General features: G+C 44.1%; 1 protein-coding gene across 3 annotated transcripts; it reads left to right on the top strand.

Annotated features, from left to right (window-relative positions):
* Positions 1-1207: 1207 nt before the first annotated feature.
* On the top strand, positions 1208-20877 carry ints2 (integrator complex subunit 2). Of its 3 annotated transcripts, none has more exons than XM_079355545.1 (25): positions 1208-1501; positions 2263-2571; positions 3079-3217; positions 3808-3910; positions 4920-5033; positions 5885-6015; positions 6587-6757; positions 6970-7190; positions 7341-7466; positions 7655-7726; positions 8317-8431; positions 8898-8966; positions 9473-9607; positions 9705-9881; positions 10289-10403; positions 11108-11212; positions 12324-12488; positions 13258-13459; positions 15480-15605; positions 15994-16195; positions 16579-16860; positions 17435-17542; positions 17700-17805; positions 18954-19130; positions 20175-20877. In XM_079355545.1, exons 2-25 carry the CDS (start codon positions 2279-2281, stop codon positions 20354-20356), a joined length of 3636 nt encoding a protein of 1211 aa, XP_079211671.1. In that variant the 5' UTR covers positions 1208-1501; positions 2263-2278; the 3' UTR covers positions 20357-20877. The 3 variants fall into 3 exon arrangements, with proteins under 3 accessions (XP_079211671.1, XP_079211670.1, XP_079211672.1); XM_079355544.1 differs by lacking the exon at positions 1208-1501 and adding an exon at positions 1520-1840; XM_079355546.1 differs by lacking the exon at positions 1208-1501 and adding an exon at positions 1884-2033.
* Positions 20878-25671: the final 4794 nt, after the last annotated feature.

The following is a 25671-nucleotide window of genomic DNA, read 5'->3' as shown; positions in this document are numbered from 1 at the left end:
TCTGAAAGTGCACAATGGAAAAACCTTCCTTGTTCATGTGCACACAAACTTCAGACCACCCCTGCACAAGTCCTCGTCAAACCACTTCAGTCCAAAAAGTCTGGACACGCCCCTGTCCCAGAGATCTCCCTGTGCCCACTAATTAAGACCCCTATCAAAGTATTTTATGACACTGGCTGCTCTCTCCATATTGAGAAAGTAAAAATGCTCTACCAGCCATGACTCTTTAATAAAGCACACACAAGCTTTCTATTCAAAAGCATTAGTCAAGCATCACACTCATTCCCATAATGTGTCATCTCAGACTCACAGTGCAGCCTGAAGTCCAGGCTGCAGAACTGGACGATGGTCCTGCAGAGCTGGACAATGGTCCTGCAGCAGCAGAGCTGGAGGATGGTCCTGCAGAGCTAGAGGTTGGTCCTGCAGCAGCAGAGCTGGAGGATGGTCCTGCAGCAGCAGAGCTGGAGAATGGTCCTGCAGAGCTGGAGGATGGTTCGCAGTAGCAGAGCTGGAGAATGGTCCTGCAGCAGAGCTGGAAGATGGTCCTCCTGCAGAGCTGAAGGATGGTCCTGCAGAGCTAGAGGGTGGTTCGCAGCAGCAGAGCTGGAGGATGGTCCTGCAGTGCTAGAGGATGGTCCTGCAGCAGCAGAGCTGGAGGATGGTCCTGCAGAGCTGAAGGATGGTCTTGCAGCAGCAGAGCTGGAGGATGATCCTGCAGCAGCAGAGTTGGAGGATGGTCCTGCCACAGACCTGGAGGATGGTCCTGCAGCAGCAGAGCTGGGGGATGGTCCTGCTGCAGCAGAGCTGGAGGATGGTCCTGCAGAGCTGAAGGATGGTCTTGCAGCAGCAGAGCTGGAGGATGGTCCTGCAGTGCTGGAGGATGGTCCTGCAGCAGCAGAGCTGGAGGATGGTCCTGCAGAGCTGAAGGATGGTCTTGCAGCAGCAGAGCTGGAGGATGGTCCTGCTGCAGCAGAGCTGGAGGATGGTCCTGCAGAGCTGAAGGATGGTCTTGCAGCAGCAGCGCTGGAGGATGGTCCTGCTGCAGCAGAGCTGGAGGATGGTCCTGCCACAGACCTGGAGGATGGTCTTGCAGCAGTAGCGCTGGAGGATGGTCCTGCCACAGACCTGGAGGATGGTCCTGCAGCAGCAGAGCTGGGGGATGGTCCTGCTGCAGCAGCAGCAGCTTGCCTCCAGTCAGTGTCAGTGCTTCAGTCAGTCAACACCCTCCTCACTGTCACACTGATTCAGTCATTCCTGCTAAAGTAGGCCCACGTGGGTATGCGGGAATCATAATAGACAGGAAGGCACAAAAATATCTAGACATTTCTATATATCTGCCAGAAACAGCTTAGCATAGAGGACGAGCTCCTTTATGCCACTGACTTAGCTCTCCATTATAAGGTTAGCTGTTGTCGGCACACATCCGAGTCCGAGGTCTGAATGCCTCCATGGTGACACTTTCTCTTTAAAAAAAAAAAAGACTATCACCTTTATAAGTGAGGTAAGATTATTATCGTCCATTTCACTCATTTACATTAACTGTTTTTTATCCAGTAGAGGTGGACAAGGGATCAATATTGTCTGTCGAGTTAGCCTAGCCTCTTTTGCTAAAGCTAAGATAGCTTAGCCTACTTGCTAAGCTAGGCTAGGCACCTAGCATGCTAAGAGACGCTATCGGTAAAGTAAATAAAGGCTAGCATCGACCAGTTAGCTTTTAGCTTAGCTTCCGAGGCAGTGCCGGCTTCATCTCGGGTCCTTGCTTTCGCGAAGGATGACCCCTTGAACATTTCCGATTTGTACTTGTTGCCTGCTATCATATTTCAAATCAATTTAACACAATGTAAGTGAAGGTTAAGTCACGATTTTGATGCAGACTAGTAGTCTATTAACTATTGGCTAACTTTAGCACAGTTAGCATCAGTGTCACTTCCCCGTTGGTTAACTGGTCGGTTGTTATGAGAATAACCACTTTGATATTATGAGCTTCTGACTAACCAAACTTCTTGACAAACCCACTATATAATTATTGTTTTGTGAGTGTAACATTCTAAATGCATTGTCGCTTTGTAACTCAGTTTTCCTCTGTCAGTGGATCTCTCTTTGGCTTTCACAGTTTGTGTAAAGTTTCTGCAGCTTTTTCTTCATGTTTCAAATCATTTCATCCTCTCAACACCCACACTGGATGTCTGCCTACGTCTTTTGCAGTATGCAGTCTCAGATTAATCTCTTTTAAACGTTGTGTTTTGCCTTCTTCCCTCGCAGGTTTTGCTGCAGAGAGATGGCAGACAGTGCAGGGCTGCAGTTTGTCAGCCCATACGCCTTTGAGGCTATGCAGAAGGTGGATGTGGTGCGCCTGGCTGCTCTCAGTGACCCAGAGCTCAGGCTGCTGCTGCCCTGCCTGGTGAGGATGGCTCTATGTGCTCCAGCTGATCAGAGCCAGTCCTGGGCTCAGGACAAGAAACTCATCCTCCGCCTGCTCTCTGGAGTAGAAGCTGTGAACTCCATTGTGGCTCTTCTGTCTGTGGACTTTCATAACTTGGAGCAGGATGCACGAAAGGAGCAACAGCTGAGGTATACTTACTTGAACGCTGTTCTTTATTAAAGACGTGCTTTCATTTTTTGATTATAAACTATATAAACTAAAAATTAATTACTAATTACAGCTTGATTGTCAAAACCACCAAATGAGTTAATTTTATATCATACAGTAGTTGTTCTTCAACCTCCTGGTAATGCCTGAAATGCAGTATTGATGATTACACTCACTGATATAGTGCAGGGTATACGCAGGTATACCCACTTCCACATAATAACCGAGTACTTGAATTGCAAAACAAATGCAAAAAATATATTTTTAGAAACCACTGTTTAGGCACCAAACAAATACATCATTTATTCTACCTATACTCTTCTTCAGAATAAGAAGGACTTGAAGGCATGGAGCTGATTAACAAGCTTACAGTACTTATACTTTCGAGTTGGATTGCCACTGTTCAAGCCCATGCAGACATTTCGGGATCAAATTCTGTGTTTGACCTTCTCCAGTATACTCACCATGCTCCATCACTTCCCCTCCAGGCACAAAGCAGGCGGCTCCAACGGGGAAAGTATCCTGGTGTCCCAGTTACAGCACGGTCTGACACTGGAGTTTGAACACAGTGATCCCCTCAGAAGACTCCGTCTGACCCTCAGTGAGCTCCTGGCCATCATGAACAAGGTAAAGTCAAAGGTCCCAGTGGTAGCCAGATCATCACTGACATCATGGTCTAACTCAGATTGAATTATACATGCTGGTTTTATTCTTACATGAAATACACATCATTGCAAGATGACAAGAAAATTAAGAATCTGTGCTGGAAGAGGCAAACTGATGTCATAAATAAAACTTGACGTTGAAGCAGTTGCCTGTTGTTTTATACAAATTTGGAAGAGATATCTTAAAAGCTTAAATGTTAAGAGACAAAGTTGTCAAAGTACTAAGACACTAAATTATAAAATAACTCAATATTTCGAAGGGTCTTTCTTGAGAAATGGATATCGGATGACAGAAACAGGTCAGCACAGAGTTCTTTATTTCATATAGCACTCTGTCACTGGTGATATGCATGAACCTACGTCACATCTAAAGTCGAATTCTGTTAATTATTTTATCTGTTAAGTGTGAAAATTAATGAATTTAATGAATTAATAAATTTCTTCATGCATCAAATCACCTCATTCAAATCATTAAAACGTAACATTTCAGAAAATGCTGCTTTCAGAATGATGTGATTGATTCAAGTTGTGTGTTTCTCCTGTTGTTTCCAGGTGGCTGACTCAAATGGAGAGTTTTTCCTAAAGTCGTCCGAACTCTTTGAAAGCCCCGTGTACCTGGAAGAAGTTGCTGATGTCCTTTGTATCTTACAAGCAGGTACTCGACTCATTTCATCGTCTTATATACGAACATGCTCATAGCAACAATCTGTCTGTCATATGATTTATTTTATTATTGGCTTTGGTGCTTGACTCCCTGTCTATTCTCCTATACACAACAAAAACACCCGGCAGTGCGCAAAACAGTAAGATGACTCGCGTTTTAAAAAGTTCCACTCGATGGTCCGTTTTTACATCTGCTGATCCACACAAGAAGTGTTCATCATCCTGAACTATGAGTGCAGGACAGCATCGACAGCTGCAGGAACAAAGAGGGCATCAGTAGGCTGAGAAGCCTCACTTCAGTCTCTCTCTCTCTCTCTCTCTCTCTCTCTCTCTCTCTCTCTCTCTCTGGTCTGTGGTCTCGGTGGTCTGCCTTAGCATCATCTGTGTGGGAAACATTGGAACTAATATTTTTTGGTCTTCATATTAATTTTATTTATTTATTTATTTATTTGCACCAAAAAAGACAGTTACACAAAAAAAGAAATCATTAAACAAGAATAATAAATGTGGGAGAGGTTAAAAAACCCAATATGGGCTTAAAAAAGGACTTCCCCAAGGAATATAGAAAATAAATCAATGATAACCATAAGAGAAAGCAAAAAAAACAACTAATAACAATGATAATAATTAAAGAAAGCAATACAAGTGCCATTTTAATAGCACACACTTAAGTCAGAAATAGAAACATAATTGGATATGTTCATTTATAACTTGCAATACAATTCAATACTCTGTTGAAATAAGGTAAAAATGTAGAAATATACAGTCCATTGAGGTTTAGAAATAGCTACAGTCAGGTCATCTGACTCTGTCGTGAGCGCTGCAGAAACAGCAGTATGACAGCCTTAAACTTTGGGAACGCTGTGAGCCAGGCCGACAGAGATGATCGGCGTGGAGGACAGAGTGTTCCTCGTAGCTGGAGGCGGGGCGGTCTGTTCGCTGCTGATACACACACTCTGCTCACATGATGAAAGTCCTCACGGTGCGTCTCTTCTCCTCAGAGCTGCCGTCCTTGCTGCCCATTGTGGACGTGGCAGAGGCTTTGCTTCATGTCCGCAATGGAGACTGGTTCCTGTGCCTGTTGGTTGCCAATGTCCCAGACAGCTTCAATGAAGGTATTTCATCTGTTTCCTAACACTGCACATGCTGTCAGCTGATGATATGAGACCAGAGCTAGCCTCACATATGTGGAGGGGAATGCAGAAGCTTTCTCTGATAGGTGAGTTGTCACTTCAGAGACATTGTTACTGAGTAGTCATCGCACATTTCCTCTGAGTTGTGTCGTCTCTGCTCTACTTCCAGCCGTGCCACACTGGCCCCAGGGGTGCATGTATTTGTCTCTGATTGATGATGGACATTATTGTCTCGCTCTGACTCACAGAGTGCACCGTCTTTGCTTTCAGAGATGCATTAGGAGAAAAGGCCTGTTGTCTCCAGTGCCTCCTTATCACACAGAGGGCCTGAGCTAAGTCAATAGCATTTGAGAGCGTTTGTGTGCGTTATGTGGCAGTCGACATCAAGGAGTCCTGTTGGCCTTGTTACAAGAACATACCTTGTTTTGATGAATTGAAAGTGAAATGAATTGATTTAAAGGGTGGCGTGTGGGAAATGGTTCTGTCTGGAAGCATCAAGGTTTGTCATGTTGAACCGGAGCTGGTCCCCAGACCTGACTCCAATCACTCTGTTAGGCTGTGCCCCGAAATATATATATTTATGGGTGCTACAAACTGCATGTTATTTTCACTTATTATCTTACATGCACTCTATTGCACCTTTCATACATTTTGTGTTTTTATTATTTTTTATATTTTACATTTTTAAATTCTATGTTATTTTGTTATTTAAGCTCTTGCTAGTTTCATTTTGCACCGATACACCAAGTTAGATTCCTTATATGTGTAAACGTACTTGTCAATAAAACCCGACTCTGATTGTGATGTCTTATGGAGCCTTTGTGTCTTCGCAGTTTGTCGAGGTTTGATCAAGAACGGAGAGCGTCAGGACGAGGAGAGTGTCGGTGGTCGGCGTCGGACTGAAGCTCTGAGGCAGCTGTGTCAGATGAACCCCTCGCAGGCCCTCAACATCAGAGCCATGGTGGTCAGTTAAACTGTTGAAATGATCACGGGATACTAAACTAACAGCATCATTACACCTAACTCAGAACAAGCCAAAGTTTGTCCACTTAAACCTCAGCGTTCATCAAAGCAGCTTCATTCTGAAGGGAGCACATTACTGCAGAATTAATTCTGACTCTTTAATTATTCATGAGTAAACTGAGACTTGTTAGCGCAGTTTTCACGTCCTCATCACTCGCTGTGAAGTGCTTTCATTTTAGGATGTTTGTGTTTCACGATGGTTGTTGACAAGTTGACTGATAATTTGCAGAAACATGTTTTCATAAAAACAACATGCAGAAGATGTAAGATAGAGATTTTTATAATAACAGTCTATCAAGTGACCGTTAATAGCGAAAATAGCGCTCGTGCTAATATGGAGCACCACGCTGTCAAAGAGTGCGACACCAATATTACACCAGCGCGTCAGCAGGACTCGTACTCGTATTCAAAATGTCCTGAGAGGGGTCAAAGAACACTTAAATACAGAGCTTAAATGAATCCATCCATTAGACTCCTCATGTTTTTGTCATTTGTGCTTGTTTGTTTCCCAGGTGGAGGAGTGTCACCTGCCTGGTTTGGGAGTGGCTCTGACTCTGGACTATAAACCCGATACAGCTGATGAGGCAGTCAGTCCTCTGGTCTCTTATGTCAGCGGGCTATTGCTGGGTACCAACAGCAAAGTCCGTACATGGTTCAGCATGTTCATCCGCAATGGACAACAGGTGAGGGGTGAAGGGACGACAACTAAAATAAGTTAGAAAATGAAGCTCGATGAATAGTCTATATGCACACCTAATATTAAGATAGATCGGGTCCCCGTGTGGGGAACACTGCATTTACTGTGCACATGTGCTTAACCCTGACCGGTTGGAGTCTTAATGTAAGCACAGGTGTGGAAGCACTTGACATCTAACTGTCCCTTATTCCCTCTCAGAGGAAGCGAGAAAGCAGCTCAGTGCTGTGGCAGATGCGCAGACAGCTGCTGTTGGAGCTGGTTGCCATCCTGCCCCGCTCACGTAGCACCCACATACCTAATGACAATGGTATGGGAGAGGACGGCGGCTCGGGGTACTCGGGCCTCAGGGAGGAGCATGTGGTGAAGGCCAGCGCTCTGCTGCGGCTCTACTGTGCCCTGATGGGCATAGCAGGCCTCAGGTAGGTCACAGATCAGCCTGAGCCCTCCTGATAGTCCATGTCATTATAAATCTGATATCTGAGTGTTAGCGTGGTTTGGTTTTCTAAACAGACCTTGTAAGCTTGTTGAGAGATGACATCGATAATATAAGCAGTGTGATTTCCCTGCAGACCTACAGATGAAGAGGCGGAGCAGCTCCTGCAGTTGATGACCAGCCGGCCTCCAGCCACTCCTGCAGGTGTTCGCTTCGTCTCACTGTCATTCTGCAAGCTGCTGGCCTTCCCCACACTGGTCAGGTACGTAAAGCCAGTCGTACCTTCTCCTAGGTAGCACAAGTCTTATTTAGCGAACAGAGGAGTTAAAGGTAGATTTGTCTGCCAGTGAATTTCAGCTGCCAAACTTCTGCATTTAATACCGCCGTTTAGTTCCAATAAGTGTAAACGATATCCTCTCTTTGTGTGTGTGTGTGTTTGTGTGTGTTCAGCACTCCAGAGCAGGAACAGCTGATGGTCATGTGGCTCAGCTGGATGATCAAAGAAGAGGAATATTTTGAGAGGTAAGACACAATGCTGATAAGCTTTAGGGAACAGACTTAACTGTGTGAATAAACTGCTACGTGAGAATGTCAGCCCTTCATTTTGCTCCGTTTTCACATCTGCACTCCTCAAAATGTCTACATCATTTCTGGAGGATATTCTCCTCAATGCAAAAAAAAGAGAGAGAAAAACCATTGGGTCTGTCGGGGGAAACTCCAGGTGAAGTCTTGAGTTCACACATACAGCTTTTCCTGGAAATATCAGGAGATGTTCATGTGTGAAAGCATCATCAGATGCTTTGAAAAGAGGAGCTGATCAACTTAGCAGATTGTTTCTATAGTGTATTTTAAAATGAAGTTATTATGAGCTGTCTTAGAAAGAATTTATACTTGTTTAAGTCCACTCGAGCATAAATCCTCTCAGAGGCTCAAAAGATTGAATCTCTGACTAAAGGGACTCTTATATATATGTGTGTGTGTGTGTGTAGGCTAATGCGACTGGAGTCATCGCTGTGTTCAGTTGTTCAGTTTCTGTCCTGTCGTATGCAGGATTGATGACAAGTCTGTTTATTCACTCGCCCTGCATGCATATGTGTGTGTCCTCCTTACAGTGCTGCGGGCGTATCTGCTTCTTTTGGAGAGATGCTATTACTGGTTGCCATGTATTTCCATAGCAACCAGCTCAGCTCCATTATCGAGTTGGTGTGCTCTACTTTGGGGATGAAGGTAAGGTGGTAGGTGGGAGGGAGGGGGTGATCAATACATCAGTCTGGCTGACCAGCTGCTCGCCCCACTCCTCCTCTGCAGCAGGCTCACAGAAACACTGTATCCCTGATGAAACGTTGCAGCATGCACATATCTACAAAGACACTCCATACCCCGTGGCCAATTTGTTGTTTTATGACTTATTAAGTGCACTATTGTTTCCTGCCTGCGTACTAAGTAGTTTGCCTGTCTCAGTGTATTTTCCACTAAGATGTATAATGTAATTGGATTTAGAGCCTGTTTTGTTTCCTCCCCCGGGGCAATCCTCTCAATTCAACGTTGAGCCTGCCATGTAGAATTTTCTAATAAAGTATGAAATGGAGGGTGTACAGAATGCAGCTCTGTTGCCTTCAGGTGGTTTTCACTCACAGTAGGCCCCACCATTATTGATGTTCTCCTTCTTATTGTTGCCCATGTTCACTCACAGATTGCCATCAAGCCCAGCTCGCTGAGCAAGATGAAGACCATCTTCACACAGGAGATCTTCACAGAGCAGGTGCATACGTTTGGACTTGAGCTTGTATATTGCTTCTGACTACTTAATGTGCACTCCTACACAATCACACCCTGTTGGTAGAGGCTGCCGTGTAAAGACACAATTAGAAGCAACTCATCCCATTCAAACACATTCATACACCGCTAACGAAGCAGCATCTGATCGTGTGACAACATGTGTATACATCTTAAGTTCAATTCACATAAATGTAGACGACCATCGTTGTACACAGAACAGTTTGGTCTCGTAACTTCTGTAGTTATACAAGTGTATTCATGCACTATTGGTAGAGTCCATCATATCCCAGAGGGCATGTTTATATCATTGATATAAAATGTAAACACTGTTGTGAGAGATTTAAAAAAACTTGAGAAGTACGTCTGTTTATTCATTCATTGACTTCAATTCCTGAAAAAATCCAGGAGCGCAGTTTAAAAAGAGATTTAAACAGTTCTGAATGTGTTGAGGGTTAGCTCTCTTTTTTTTCTAATATTTGTGCTGTGTAGGTGGTGACGGCGCACGCTGTGAGAGTGGCAGTGACCAACAACCTGAGTGCAACCATCACAGGCTTCCTCCCCATTCACTGTATCTACCAGCTGCTGCGGAGCCGGTCCTTTACCAAGCACAAAGTGTCCATCAAGGTAGGATCTGTGCAGTTCATGAGAAATAACTGCTGGGTGTGTTGTGACTGCGTAGAATATTTATTTCGCCCTCTGGTCCTCGTGTGCATTTTTGCAGGATTGGATCTATCGACAGCTCTGCGAGACCACCACACCCATTCACACCCAGCTGATTCCTCTCATCGACGTCTATATCAACTCCATCCTCACTCCAGCGTCCAAAGCCAACCCAGAGGCCACCAACCAGCCAATCACCGAGCAGGAGATCCTCAATGTCTTCCAGAGCTCCACTGGGGTGAGTCAGCCTTTAGTGCTTTATACAAACTATATAAGCCTGAGCAGTTTCATGCAATCATGGGTCTGTTTGGCTTTAACATATCTTATCATGCTTCCAACCAGGATGCAGAAAACCCAGGCAGAGCAGACGTTATCATGAAAACTTTAATTGACTGTAAAATCTGTGATATTCTGGAATTTGCCTGACGTGAAAAGTATTGATTGACTGATATCTTGAATATTTTAAGAAGAGATTCATAACATAGCATTTTAAAAAGGAAATAACCAGGATCCCATTGCCAAGAAGTTAACCAGATGTCTAAGGATGATCGATGTCCATCACTCGCTGATGATTCAGAGCTCCTCTGAACTCTTCTTCTCTGACCTCTTGTGTTCTCTTGGCTTCTCTCACTCTCATTCGGTTAGCAAGGGGAGGCTAGTCGAGGAGGACGACATCGCTACTCCATCACCACCCAGCTCCTCATCCTCTACTACATCCTGTCTTATGAGGAGAACTTGTTGGCGAGCACCAAACAGCTGGGTGTGTACACAACAATAAATGTGTTTCATATTACTCTGGGCTTTTGGCTCGCTTTCTCTCCATTTCTTATTTCCTTATCAACTGCCTGTCTAAAGTGCATCCATTGTCATCTCCTCCACTGAAGGAGGCATTGTGTTCGCGATGGAGTGAATTAGTGAGGCGGTTAGAGGAGAGACGCAGCTTTTTGTCCTCTGTGAAGTTTTAGAAGATGCTCTCACTCTGCATGTGCAGCCATTCATCCTTTTTCTGAACGTCGGCCACTTCTTTAAGAGTAAATTGGACGGCTGACAAAGAGCCAAGCACAATGGCTGCTGAGGCTGAGCTAACTAGGACAGCTGTAGGTTAGACTGAGCATTAGCAGTTAGCCTAGTCAGTGTTTGTTCTCTCCCATGACGAGCTCTCCTCTTGCCCTTCATTAGGCCAGATTTATGTGAGGGTTTATGCCCATCTCTTTAATTGCTCTGTTTACCCAAGTGCTCCCGCAGCCTTCAAGGAAGGAGTAATGAAGCCCATCAGCAGTGGTAATGAACCTACGTCAATGAAAAATCACCTCTGCTGCTCTAAAAGATGGTCACAGCAGCTCAGGCGTCCTTAAAAACACTCATGCTCTGTCTTATCCTTTTCTTACTTAACGCTCTCACCCTCTTTATGTCCTGTCTCATAGTCTCTTCACTTCACTCACACTTTTGTCTCTTTTAACGTAGCCCTGATGCAGAGGAAGCCAAAGTCCTACTCAGCAGCTCTGATGGACCAGATCCCCATTAAGTACTTGGTTACTCAGGCCCAGGGTCTGCAGCAGGAGCTAGGAGGTAAGTTAGGTTTCTTTATATCCAAGTTTGAATGTAATAATGTAGTGACGTCTGCAAGTATCAATCACATCTGTTACTGAACGAGATTGAAGTTGTAGCCTCTATGCTTTATACTTAACTTGTATTTGTAAAGGAACCATGTGCAATATTAAACATAAATGTTGCCGTTTGATGTATTGCACCAGAGTTAGCTTAGAGCTAGTTTACATCTGCAGCCCCTCGGTCACAATTAGAACATCACATAGTAATACAAAACATAAAACATGTCTGTAACAAACATAGCAGATTATACACACACACACACACACACACACACACACACACACTACATTTAAGTGTTACTGTTTCTCTGCAGTTATTAATAGCATCGGGACCTTAGAGACAGCTCTCTCTAATGTTTTTCATGTGGACTGCAGTACTAATTTTAAACACTAGGTGTCAAAGTGACATACTGCTCCTTTAAAGTGCATGTAGTAGTCACACATGTTTTGTCAGTCTGGACTTAGCTCTGTAAAACAGCAAAGAAGGAGCAACCGCGCTGACTGAGAGAAACTCAAAATGACCCTTCAAAACAAACAAAGAACACAAATTAAAGAGTGACTCACGAGGTCTCACTTTCTCTTCTGCTACTAACTCAGCTCTCTGATAAATTAAGATCCTGATGAATGAAGTCTTAACACACATCGGTGTCTATGATTGGACTTGAAACAGTAAGAAAATAGTCAGCTGAAAAGTTGTATAATCGTGCCAACAGCCAGCTTGTGTTTTTAAGGTACAACAGGAGACTTTTTAAGGCTGGATTTAATAAAACAGAAATTGGACTTTTTTTGGAGGGTGGGGGTGGGGTGCAAAACAATTTCACACAAAAGAAAGTTGAACTCTAAACCACACATTGTATAGGCGTTGTAAACTTAAAGATAACTCTCTCTCTCTCTCTCTCTCTCTCTCTCTCTCTCTCTCTCTCTCTCTCTCTCTCTCTCTCTCTCTCTCTCTCTCTCTCTCTCTCTCTCTCTCTCTCTCTCTCTCTCTCTCTCTCTCTCTCTCTCTCTCTCTCTCTCTCTCTCTCTCTCTCTCTCTCTCTCTCTCTCTCTCTCTCTCTCTCTCATTTCAGGTCTGCACTCTGCCCTGCTGAGACTGCTGGCAACCAACTACCCCCACCTGTGTCTGGTGGAGGACTGGGTGTGTGAGGAGGAAGTGACTGGTACTCTGCCCCTACTGAGGAAGATGATGCTCCCCAGTAACACCTGCAGATACACACAGAGCCAGCTCCACCAGGGTAAGGAGGGAACGCTACAAAGATCTCATTTTGATGTAAAGCAGCATCTGTGATATCAATCTGATGCAACGTGTGTATCTTTGCCTGAGTGTTGATATCAGTCTCTTAACATTCAGAGATCTTAATGTTGTGTAATTCATTTATTTTCCCTGAAAGAAACCCTGTGCTTAATCCTTCAGGGGTTTACAGGATTATGCTGTAATTGGCTTCTTTGATAAACATCCTTGAAAACAGCAAAAGTGCTCCAGATAATCATTAGGAGACACCATTATGAACATTAAAGCACCAAACACACACCCTGTATACACATTTGTATTTTATAGTTTATGTTCATAAACACAACTGTTTGGTTGAAATGCATCCAGGGGGTATTTAAAGGCTCACGGTTGCATTACAAACGTCTTGCAAAAAGGTAAATAACTGAATTATTAATGAAAAGAAAAGTATCGTATGGATAGAACATTATCTCGTCTGCATTTTATTAGCAGGTGTACAGGGGCTTTCATCTGAATTAAAAAAGTGTGTTTAGTTTTTGCAAAACTTTCTTTTTCCCTTCTGCACTTTCAACATGTCTGTTTTCAGCATGTATTGATCTCTAACGTAAAAGGAAGATGATTCTGTACTCTTATATTCGCCACCATGCAGCATAGACAAATGTTCCTGATGTTTCCACTGTTGGCACCTGAATAATCTCTCAGGGGTTGGCAACACAACAACGATCCTCCAATCATGACTTTAAATAATCATCTTTTTCTCTCTCGCTTCACAGCCTTCCAGAAGTTACCATCCAGCAGTCCCAGGCTGATGCGGATCCTGGAGCACTTAACGCTGCTGTCCCCTGGAGACCTGATCCCTTATGCAGAGGCCCTCACAGCCAGCATGGCTCTGCTGCTGGAGCCCGCTGTGCCTCGACGAATACTGCAGACCCTTAACAAGCTCTGGATGGGACTCAACACCGTGATGCCTCGCAGGTACGCGCTCTGGACGAGGATGGAGAATGCTACTGTGACAGCGTCCAGTGGGGACACCATTAAATGTCACTTTGGAGTTGTACACTGTGGTATTAGGATATTTAAGTTGTTTACATTGTGACATTTTATAACAGAATGGAATGATTTAAATGACGAGTAGATTTGTTATATCAGTCTTTGAGGGGTATTTGTACTTTTTCAAATCAATCAAGAAACAGTCAGTATCTTGTCTTTGCTTTGATCCTGTATTTGATCATGTCTATAAACCCCTCTATTTCAGCCCTGCTCAGAACAGCCTGTTTCTGTGTCTGTAGCTTTAAATATGTAAATGAGCTGTCTGGCCACGCCCCCTCTCTGGAAGAGCTTGAGTGTCAGAGGCTTTCTCGCTCCATGTCCTATTGTTTACGGTGAGAAGGCAGACTCAGAGGGCAGAACAAACGCTGCGCTGTGGGAGTGTCACCCACCTGGGGGAGGGGCTACTGCCCTTTGTGATGTCATCTCTAAAGGGCCTGTTTGAGCACACATTCTCTGAAGAGTAGAGCGAATTAACTTTTCTCATCATCATCGTCAGAGAAACATGGTGAAGTGTGTTTGCATAAAATGTGACCTTTAACCTTCATTTAACCAGGTTTGTCCCATTGAGATTAAGAACCTCTATCCTAAGGGAGACCTGGCCTAGTCAGGCAGCAGCAAAAACACAAAGTTACAGACAGAGACACAAATGGAGACGAAGCACAATTTAGAAAAACACTGACATTAAAAGAGAACCAGCTAGGAGTCCAAAACGGGAGTTATTTGTTGAAGCAGTCGAGCTAAAACCAGCGACATCCTGTAGAATCTGCCTCCAACTCTTTTATTTTGGATTTAAAAACACTGTGGGACACCAGCTCCTTGAGTTTAAAGTCAACAACAGAGTCCAGGCTGAGGCAGCAGAATACCCAGAAGCCCCCTGACTTCTGTGTGCATGAAGAGAACCTGAGAACATAAAGAACACTGACCTGTACTTTCCTGCGTGTGGGAGCAGACCCAAGGATTGCTTTACTGTATATAATACATACTTCATAATATAAAATGATTTCTAGCTGATCATATTTCAGTTGGTTTCACTTCGAGTAGCACTTGACTCAAGACCGGGTAGATTTCCTGGGGGGCCGAGTAAACGGATTAAAGGAAGAGCTGTGGAACAAGACGTGTTGCCCTTGACCCCGGGCTGCTTGCTCAATGATTATTGTGTGAATAGATCTGAAGTATTGAGCCGGGCTACTGTGTCATTCTGTGTGAACTCCCCGGACAGGAGAGGGGTGACCCTCCCTGTGCCCTGGGGTCCACAGAAACATAGTTACCAAAGCTCTGAGCAGACATGCCATCGATCTGAACCAGAACTGTAACAAGAAGAGGTCAGGGCGGCAAAACTGAGAAAGACTTCATGAGGGAGCTGCAAGGGACTGAGGCCTCCTCCTTCTCTTTTCCCCACTCCCTCTCGTAGTATTGACTGATGCACAGGGCTGGAGCAGAGCCTCTGGTGGATCATCTGTTGGAGGAGGGCACAAGTGCCAAATTTCACACAGATCTAGTGATTGATGCGAGCAGCAGGAAGGCTAAGAGCTCCAGGAGTACCCTGCTGTTTATAGTTTAGTTATGCTCTGATAAGATAGATGAGGGAAGCTGCCACGGGCTCATTTATGTTCAACTGAAATGCTGAACTCACTGGACCCGTCCTGAGGTGTCCCGTGTAACGTTTCATTTGATCTTCCAATACAATAAATCCATCGTGAAAAGGTGGGCAGTTATTGATTGGATCGGCTTGTTTATAGATTGATTTACCTCCCTGTGCTGCCAGTCTTCTTCTTTATTAGACTTCACTGACGTTTGACATCTCTACTTTTAAAGGGTTTTTTTTGTTAAGAATTAAGTTTTGATCTTTGTGGCCACAAATGCAAAAGATAAAGCGTCAACCTTTCCCGTCACTTATGGACAGTGTGATGTGAATGATGGCTGAAGCGGTGCGTCTGTGTTGCAGGTTGTGGGTGATGACGGTGAACGCCCTCCAGCAGTCGGCCAAGCTGCTCCGGCAGCACACGTACACTCAGAACGACCTGATGGTGGACCCTCTCATCGTGCTGCGCTGTGATCAGAGGGTGTACAGGTAACGAGTCAAACGGCTTGTTCACGCACTCGCTGGAGTGTGCGCCTCATCCCTGTGAAAGAATGTTTTTGTACAATCTGTGAAGACGTACGCAGTTTTGAACCATATCTACCCACACAGATTACCGCGGTTATGACTGAGAAAAACAGGAGTAACAAAAGTGTGAAACCTCGGGAAATAGTCAACTTAAAAACACTTTTCATGGTTAAATGGCCAAAAGGAAACAAAGTGAGATACTTTAATAATCCATTCATGGTGCTTAAAGAACTGAAGCCCCTGTGTGATCATCCTCTTTATTTATATCCTGCACATAGATTATTTTAGGCAGAGCTCAGATTTAACTTTACAGCAAACAAAATGACAGATTTCTCTTCTTTGTGTTTCCCAGATGTCCCCCTTTGATGGACATTGTCCTCCACATGCTTAATGGCTACCTGCTGGCCTCCAAAGCTTATCTTCACTGTCACCTGAAGGAGACGGCCGACTTTGATCGTCAGAGCCTGACCGTCTCAAACCCGGGCGCTCCCGGGCAGCCAGACACGCCAGAGGTCACCAGGGAGGAGCTAAAGAACGCCCTTCTAGCTGCACAGGTATTTTTTATCGCTAACAGACAAGCAGTACCGCTAATAAAAAAAAACATTTTAAAAACTCGTGCTGCAACGCATCGTTTTCCTGAGTTAGGAACTTCTTCGTCAGTTTACAGATTTGATTTAGCTAATCCTTTAAAGTCATAACACGGACACGACAGAGCGATTGTGTTGTTTGATTGCTCATAGCTGGAGCTGGTCACTCTAGGAGCCTTGCAAAGCCTTGTTGTCTAACTTAATTTAGACAACAAATGACATGTGAGCACAGCATCCATTTTCACAGCATGAGGTTTGTTTTGCAATAAAACAGCAATAATTGAATTCAATCATATCAAAGAACAGGTCACACCTATGCATTGTAATCGCTCGTTTCTCTCTAACCCCAGGACAGCGCAGCGGTCCAGATCCTCCTGGAGGTGTGTCTGCCGAACTCTGAAGAGCAGCAGCTGGGGGCCAACGCGGAGAGCCTGCTAAGGAGCATCAGGGGCTCCGCTCCAGGAAGATCCAAACAGGGAAGCCTGGGGCCAAGAGCCACGGGGAGCTTGGAAAGCCGAGAGCCTGAGGGATGCCTGCTCAGCGACCTTCGGGAGGTGCAATGTCTCATCTGCTGTCTGCTGCATCAGATGTTCATCGCCGACCCAAATATTGCCAAGTTGGTGCACTTTCAGGTAACAGAGTGAGGACAAGATCGAGACAGTGTGAAGGCCGGCAGGTTCACAGATATCAGAGTGTTTTAAAAAGAGGCTTGATACAGGACCAAAAGGGACATGTGCGGTTCTTGACCCTTTGGTGTTTTTCACAGCCTCTCTGACATTCATGCATGACTACATTTTCTTGCATCCCTCCAAGTTTTGCCCATTAGAAAGTAATGATATCATGCAAATGCCCTTTCTCCGAGTAGTTGAGTTGATCGTGCCATATGGCTGAAAATACCTCCCAGTCAGTTATTCGAAAAAAGAGCCAAGTCATGCTGACCCCATTAGTCATCACATTCTGCCATGGCTTTAGTGGTGAGTGGCTGCAGCTCTCCCAGGAGTAACAGACGGCCATATGGTGGACTTCATCAAACCAATCCCTCCTCTTTCACACTAATCCGCCCTCGTCCAAGCACAAGCTGCTGTTTGCATTCAGCACACTGGTTTAACGTAACAAACGTACACTGCTACATGATTGTTTATCATTCTTGGGTTTTATGTAAGATATTCATTTCCTGTTTCTACCCCTTTAACTCTCCTCTGTCAGGGTTACCCTCAAGCTCTGCTGCCTCTCACTGTGGCAGGCATCCCCTCCATCCATATCTGTCTGGACTTCATCCCAGAGCTGCTGGCCCAGCCCCAGCTGGAGAAGCAGGTGAGCACCTCCCTGCTCCACTAGCCTCCTCTCTCATCTCCTCTTTTATTCCTGGCTTTCAATCACAGACTTGCCTTCCTCTTGTGCCAAAGTATCTCTTTACACTGGTGTGTGGTTGTTGTTTTTTTTAAGAAGATGTGAACATGTGTCTCTGCAGATCTTTGCCATCCAGCTGTTGTCGTACTTGTGTACACAGTACGCCCTGCCCAAGTCTCTCAGTGTTGCCAGGTTGGCGATCAGCGTCATGGGGACCCTCCTCACAGGTCCGTGATTTTGTCTCAACATCTTTTACACAAAATATGAACACACACAGAATCTTAACTCCCTGCTAATACAAGGCAATACACAAACCTCAGAAACTGTGGACATTTGTACCCGAATGTTATCTTAAAGAGCTGCCACACAGCAGACGGGAACAACAGCCGATGAACCTGATCATGTCTGAAGACCAATCCCAAGAGTATCAGATAGCCACAGTTTAACCTGAGACGGCTTCATTCATGGTTTTAATTTGCAGGTATTTTTCTCCTGGAGACGATGAAACCTCTTTGGATAATTATTATTATTATTATTATTATTATAAACATTTTGAAAGAGGGCCCAGAATAAGAAGCGGGCATCTTAAACACACAGTATGTAAATACCGCCATTAGGGGGCTTGCAATCGAAACAATAGCAAAAGATGACGTTTAGGCTGGTGGGGAATCATGGGAGTGATTCTCTGATTCTCCCTCACCCCTGTTGAAAACAAACTGAGTTAAAGGCGAGCGGGCGAAACCGACCTGAGGAAGAGAAAATGTTTACAGACGAGCTAACGTATCCGTGTGTAAGTGACGCGATGTTTATATCAGAGCAGCACAAACCGCGACCGTGCGGCAGCTTTGAGGAGCAGCTCACGCGGTCTTTGATCTAACATCCGATGTTTCCATGGCAACGATAAACATGTCATATCTGTCATGGCAGCCGCCAGATAATACACGGGGCATTAAGGCTCTAAAATATCAGATTTCTCAGTGTTTGATAACTGTTGGAAATATTTGAGGTAATGTAAGAACTCAAAAACAAAAATATACATCGAACATATTTCAATAATTTAGATGTTTTACTGTAAAATAATGAACCTTAAACTTCCCGTTAGTGCTTATTTATAAACCCTTCTTCATTAACATTTAACTCAGCAGCATCATTATGACGTTATGTAAAACTATGTAAATGACTTAACGGATCACTGAGGGAAGAAAGACAGGGAGTCTCTGTTAGAGGAGGTTTTCCTCACATTCTGTCCTGATCCTGTATCCCTTTATTGGGCTGCCCTCCTCTGGCCTCTGACTGTTATTACATCATCCTGTGTACAGTGTGTACCGGCCTGTCTGTTGTTTATGTCCCTCTCGTGCGTGTTCCTGTCTCTCAGTGCTGACTCGGGCCAAGCGTTTCTCCTTCTTCATGCCCATCCTGCCGTGTCTGGTGGCGTTCTGCCAGGCGTTCCCTCCTCTCTATGATGATGTGGCCGCTCTGTTGGTGCAAGTGGGCCAAGTCTGTGCGTCGGACGTGGCCACCAAGGCCCGGGACATCGACCCTCTCGTCGCTCGTAAGTGCTGTTTGCTCATTTTTTAATGTTAAAAACACCGAAAGCAATCACTCAGTGAGGCTTTCTAACAGTATGTGATACATTAAGCACATGCTTTACAACACTTCCTTTGATTGAGTGATCTATTTGACTACCAGAGTAAAAGCATGACATGTTTGTGTATTTATCATGGAGATCAGGGAACAGTAATATATTTGAAATTAGTTGAAGCTATAAAGGAAAGCTGCATTAGAAACGGTAATAGATCCATATTAAAAGTTAGCCAGTGACTCATACTGACATTGACATTAAATGAATGTGGATTGATCAGATCAGCACGGCGCCTCTGTCAGATCCCCGTGGAGAACGACGTTTCAGCAGCAGAGTTTTGTTTTTGTCCTTGGCCACCAAACCGATCATTCTTGTAAATATTAAAAACTCTCATTTGGGAGTTAGTTTCTGATATCACAAAGCCAACAAACACACAGACTCCAGTCAGTAACAAACTCAGGAGAGGGGGCCGTAACAGTCCGCGGATCTGAATCATTCAGATTAAACACAGCTCCAGTCTGTTTTTTTTTTTTTTGTTATTTTCTGTTTCTCAGAGTGAAGCCTGTTCAACATTTAATAAAGCTTATACACCCGAGGTCCATTTTTTTGGTCATTAAATAAATTAAAGGAAGTCACTTTTTTGGGGACATTTATGCCTTATTTAGATAGGACAACGGACAAGAGACGGGAAACGTTGGGAGAAAGGGTGGCTGGGATGATTTAGATTGGCACACCCACGATGGGATGGATGACTGATCTCATTTAAATACCTGTGTTTTTTTACCTGTGGAAGGAAACATTCTTTTAGTTATTTATTCCTCTCCATGGTGACACCTTGTGCAGGAACATTCTGGTTTTAATGTGTACTTGGTTGAAAAACTGCCAATAAATACAAAGTGTAGATAACTAGATTAATCACAGTTTGAAATGTTGATTATAAAAGTATACTTACAATAAATGATCAATGTTGAAACAGTAACGTGAATAAGAAGTGTGTCCTTCCTGCTGCTTCAGGTCTGCAGTATTTGAAGGAAAAGCCTCAGGGAGCCGTGGCGTCAGGAGGAGCATCATCCAAGCTCACATTGCCCCAGAGGACGGCGGAGGAGCTGGGCGGAGCTGACCCGGACGTCCAGCTTTGCTACTGCGTAGAGGCCACCTTCATGGACATCATCAGCTCCACCCTCCACGGACTATAGAGCAGAGGGGATTATTATTATAAAGGAAGAGGACAGACCGGACTTACATTAACGATGAATCAGAGCCTTTCACTGACCGCGGTAACGCTTCTGAGGTCAAGGTCAACACACAAAGGTCATCAAAGGTCAACACACAGTCTGACCTTCATCAAGGCTGTCAGACTCATAATGTGCACATGATTCCACGTGCTGTACTGGAAACTCTTTGTGAGCTCTGTAGTCCGGACTGAGGTCACGCACTGACCGCCATCAGGCTAACTTCTGACGCCCTGTAAATAAACTGTGATTGGCTGTTGAATTAGAAAACCTTGGTTAATAATGGGCTCGCTCACAGTTTGTAGAAAGTAAAATATTGAAAATGATTGAGGTCCATTTGTGTTTTTACCTCAAGGCATATTTTTCTAAGATCTACATGTCGACCTTTTCATCAGCCGATGAAAATACAAAAGGAAAAGTTGCCTTCTAATAATATGTAGAGCTTTTGTACTGTACTTGTTTGTAATAAAACAAAAAAACAACAACTTTGGAGGTGCGCAGTGACGTTCAGATGTACAGTGTGAGTGCCCTCTCGTACGACTGTCCCAAGTTTATATTGGACTGTGTCCCTTCCTGTGCATGTACAGTAAATAAAGACAGATACTTGACTGACTTATCCCGGGGAAACGTGACCTCAGGGAGGGTAATACCCTGCGTCTCTAATCTTCCTACAGTTGAGCGTGCAGCCTTGATTGGTTAAGTAGCTTCAGATGAAACACTTTAGACTTCATGGTTCAACACAAACAGTGTGAGAACTCGGTCAGTTATTAGTCCAGGATGAAGTCAGTGACATGTTGAAATCAGCACCATGGACAGCGCTACACGGCAAACAACCACATGAACCACAGCAGCAGTTATTCTGCTCTGTCACACGTGAGCAAACATTCACTATGTAACACTAACCATGTCGACCCACAGCTGAGCATGACAGACGCAGGAAAGCAATTTACAAGAATCAAACAATTTACACTATTAGTCTGCATTAAGAGGAGGAGAGTGACTCGGCCTACTTCATTGATTTATTACATCATACCTGGACTTCAGCTTGTGTATTTCTTTTCTAGTTCTCTGACTACTCAAAGTGCTTTTACTCCCCAGGTCACTCGCGCATTCACATTCAAAAGTGACCAACAGAAGTAGCTAATCCATTCATACGCTGCTGACGAAGCAGAGGGAGCAACTTGCCGTTAAGTGTCCTGCCCAAGAAAACGTCGAACATGTTGCTGCACGAGCTGGGGATCGAATCCCAGACCTCCCAGTTTAAAAACCCCCGTCTCTACCAACTGAGCCACAGACACCCCTACTTGAAATTTAAAACACACTCTATGCTTCTATATGTAGGCTACAAGAAATTCAGTTTCTTTTTCACATAAAATGCTGTTGATATTTATTCTCGTTCAACCCTTCAAACTGCAATAACAGTCAAAGAGCCTTCTCCCCTCTTATACCATCAACTTCCCTCAGTTATTACTTCACATTCATCCATTTTTACTGCTGCTGCACTCTTTATATCCTCACAGACATTTCCCAGTAATTCACCAGAGGGCAGTCTTGCCATACTTAAAGCAGCAGATCCATCCTGTCGCGCTGACAAACCTTCATTAAACCTACGTTTAGAAGTCAGCAGTGAAGAATCGGAGCACGCTGCTGGACGTTTGCACACACTGGATTCAAATATAACACGGTAGAACAATACAAGTCATTATTTAAATGAACTTCCTTCTTTGGCCTCGATAACAATGAATCACTTCTGAGTTAGCAACCAGTGCAATGATAAACATCAGAAGGAATTAAAACGGGGACAAATGAGGAAAGTCAGAATTATGTAAAATCGTTCTCTCGTAAAATCTTAAAAGTCATTATTACTAAACAGAAGCTCAAACTCAAAATGTTATGTATTCTTATATGAGAAAAATACTTGAGTGACTTCCTCCTCATCCCCCCCCCCCCTCTGTTTTTCAGACAAGCTCTGCATCAGTTTGTTGTTCCTCTGCTGCAGTTCCTCGACGCTGCGAGTGATGCCTGGAGCGAAGTACGGGTGAAATCACAGAGCAGTTTTGTTTTCTGTGGCGCTGCCGGTGTGCTTCTAACATCGAGCACCCAAAAATAAAAACCCTTTAAAAACAAAAACCCTGAAAGAAAAGGATGCAGAGGAGGAGGTAGAAGAGAGTGATGTGTTTGTCTCTGTTTAGTATGAAAACAGGAAGAGGGCAAGTTCAGGTGATGTTCAAGATTTCTGCAGGTTTAACCAGGAAAATAAAATCTGTTACACTTGGGGTTTTTTATGTGACGGCTGCAGCAGTTTATTTTATGATGAGACACAAGCTGTCAAAGCTGAATGCTCCATAAGCAGGAGGATGTGGTTTTAATTCAGCAAACAAGCTGAGCTGCTTGAGTTGAGAAAGTGACAGAACTCAACACTGATTTAAAAATAATCTCGTTCAGGGATTCAAACGTTGAAAACTACATTTTGGTAGTTAAGTGAATGTTTGTATTGAATTTAAAATGAAATGTTGTTTTCATTTTAGTTGTATACTCGGGTTTGTTGTGCATTGTGGTGCCCGTGGGACTGTGGTCTTGCTGAAGTCTTTTTCAGGGACTTGCACATTTGCCAAAGATGTGTAAACACCAACCGTATTTTTAAAAAACAACTTCGCAACAAGGCTAGTACGTCTTTGGAAATCTCCAGAGGGAGGCACTTTAAAGGATTTCTTAACGCACTTAGTAAGGTATACACTAGCTCCAGCTTGTTTTGAATTCACAGCGGAGCTCTCCCTGCTTCTGTTAGCTGGCTCTTAATAAAAGACGAGCCCTTCAGAGCTGGCAGAAAACACTACTTCAGCCTGTTTCAAGAGTCATCGAGGTTAACAGAGGATTCTTCTCCTCTCGGCCTCAGAGGCTGTTTGACTTTAAAAAGGTACTTCAGGTTTAAAGCAGTGAAACACACACTCACTACTGCTGAGCTTTCTACGCATCCTGCGATTCTCTTTCTTCCACTCTCTGAGTGTTTGACTTCTAACACCTGATGCTTGAATTGAGACCAGAGGTCCTTCAAACTGCTATTTTAACCCAGGACAAAAGCCCCCTAAAGGCGTTTTCACATCTGCACTCCTGAAAATATCTACCGGTAGATCATTTCAGGAGGAGAATATACTGGAGACAGAAAAAGTTCATCAAACAAACACTTTAAAACAACGGGCTGTGGATGCTCGCAGAGTCATATTTGTTGTTAATATCTCTTAATCTTATCAGACGACATGATTGTTTTGCTTGTAAACGGATGCATGTTGTCTGAGAGGGGGAGACGTTAAAGCACCGTGTGTATGTGTGTGTGTGTGTGTGTGTGTGTGTGTGTGTGTGTCGTATGACAGTGCAGTTGCACCCAGAGACATTTAGTGGGCGCCGAAGAGCACCCAAACCAACTCCCTCAGTTTGTAGCTTTGATCTAAAATAAGTACAAAGACATAGACCTGTTTTTACAAGGCTTCCATGCACAACAGTCGTGTGTGTGTGTGTGTGTGTGTGTGTGTGTGTGTAGGTGTGTGTGTGTGTGTGTGTGTAATAAAAGACGTGTAGGATCCAAAAATAAAGTTAAAGCTGAAATGCCCTCCTCATTATGTTCCCTCAGTGCTTGAGGGCGTTTAACACAGCTGTTTTGGTTGATATAGTTGTTGGCCTTACACTTGTTTCAGGCAGGAGGTCAATGCTCTCCGACCTTTCAACAACATCACTGACCACGTTAGTGAATATTTGTTCTGCATGGATGAGTTTGTTCTCTCTTCCTCTAAATTTCCTCGGTGTGAACAGCAGCTTGTCTGGCTGATCAAAAGAACAAGCAGAGACGAGTGAGACGCTGCGTTTCTCTCAGATCTTCCTGCGCCTCGACTTCGTAGCGTGTAGAAGCTGAGGGATTTGATTACACGGAGCAGGAGCACTTTGTCAGGCCTGAATGCATTTTTCACAATGTGTCGCTGGGAACAAAGGGACTCTGTAAAAGCTTTCATAACACCCTCTAAAACTTTTGATTTCCCCCTCGGTTGAGCAGAAAGCGTCAGGAAGACGGCGGTTTAAAAACTAATTGGCGGCATGTCAGCGGCGTATTTACATTTTGTTCTTTTAAAGATGCAATTAATTACAAGAGATGAAGAAGTCTGCAGGGGGATGAGATGCGTCACATTGGTTGCCTTCCTCCCAGCAGACTGTCTTTTTTTTTTTTGTACTGATTTAGGCAGGCGTGCCAATTAACCACAGACTAAAAAAGACCCAAAGCTGCCGGTTTCAGCAGGTAAAAGAGGCTCACATTGAAAGCGTCTGGCAAGAGATGCAACACACAGACACACAGACAGACAGAAGAATTTGGTTTGAATACTGTACACTTGCTTTAAGCTACACCAGAAAGATTAAACAGAAATGTTTTCTTTCAAGAGTTTTGTAACTCCTGGAAACTATTGCAAATTTAGACGAAGCGACTTAATAAACTCTAAGTGCTCAGTGCAATAATCCAGGAGCGCTCTATGCTTCTGGTTTTATTGCCAAATCATCTTATCTCAACGAAAAGTCCGTCTTTCATCCCCATCATCAAGCAAGTAGACTTTTGGACTCTTTTTTCAATCACTGAAATGACAACAAACCGGGATTCAGCCCCAGCGTCGAGTGTAAAATCCTTAAGTGCTAAATGTTCTCTCCTCTCCAGAATCAGAATCAATCTTTTAGGACAAGTATGTTTGCATACATGAAGAATTGAAGTTGGTGCTTATCAGTATTAAAACCATAGTCGGTAAATGAGAAGAAGGTAAATAGCATCTTACTGTGAAGACGATTGAAGCCTCTGGAATCTCAAAGGTACAATCGCCTCCTAATCGTGTTATTCACTAAGAAGGTCCACGCCAAAACCATTTACGTTTAAGATGCGATATGTAATGATAGATTGTATGAATGATGAGACAGATGAATATATGCTATGGTAATGATGATGATGGAGGAGGACGTTGTAGGTAGGCTGGTCTGGAAGGATGAACTGACTGCAGAGTGGGGGTTCTGTCTCAGGCGTGGTTCTGCCCGAGCTGATCATCGGCCCCAAAAGAGTCCGATTTAAATGTAGCTGAGTGTGAGACTAAAGTACATCGGTATCGGTACGGTTGTTGGAGTGGGAGTGAAATGCCTGAGATGACCAGGGTCCAAGGACTTGGTCGAGAAGCTTCCTCTGGCTTCTGTTCGCGCGGCGCTCATGAGGATGGAGGGAGAGAGTTCGGAGGAGTGCCTGAGAAGTGCAGGACTCT

Source organism: Symphodus melops (genome assembly GCF_947650265.1).
Source record: "Symphodus melops genome assembly, chromosome: 11".
Classification (NCBI taxonomy): Eukaryota; Metazoa; Chordata; class Actinopteri; order Labriformes; family Labridae; genus Symphodus; species Symphodus melops.
The sequence above is the reverse complement of the archived record's forward strand: the minus strand, read 5'-3'. Positions and strand labels throughout refer to the sequence as shown.

Excerpts from the sequence above, each read along its gene's own strand:
- ints2 (XM_079355544.1), top strand. Across the intron at positions 3,911-4,919 it reads CCTTTGTATCTTACAAGCAG|AGCTGCCGTCCTTGCTGCCC; the intron begins GTACTCGACTCA and ends TCTTCTCCTCAG. Across the intron at positions 7,727-8,316 it reads GAAGAGGAATATTTTGAGAG|TGCTGCGGGCGTATCTGCTT; the intron begins GTAAGACACAAT and ends TCCTCCTTACAG.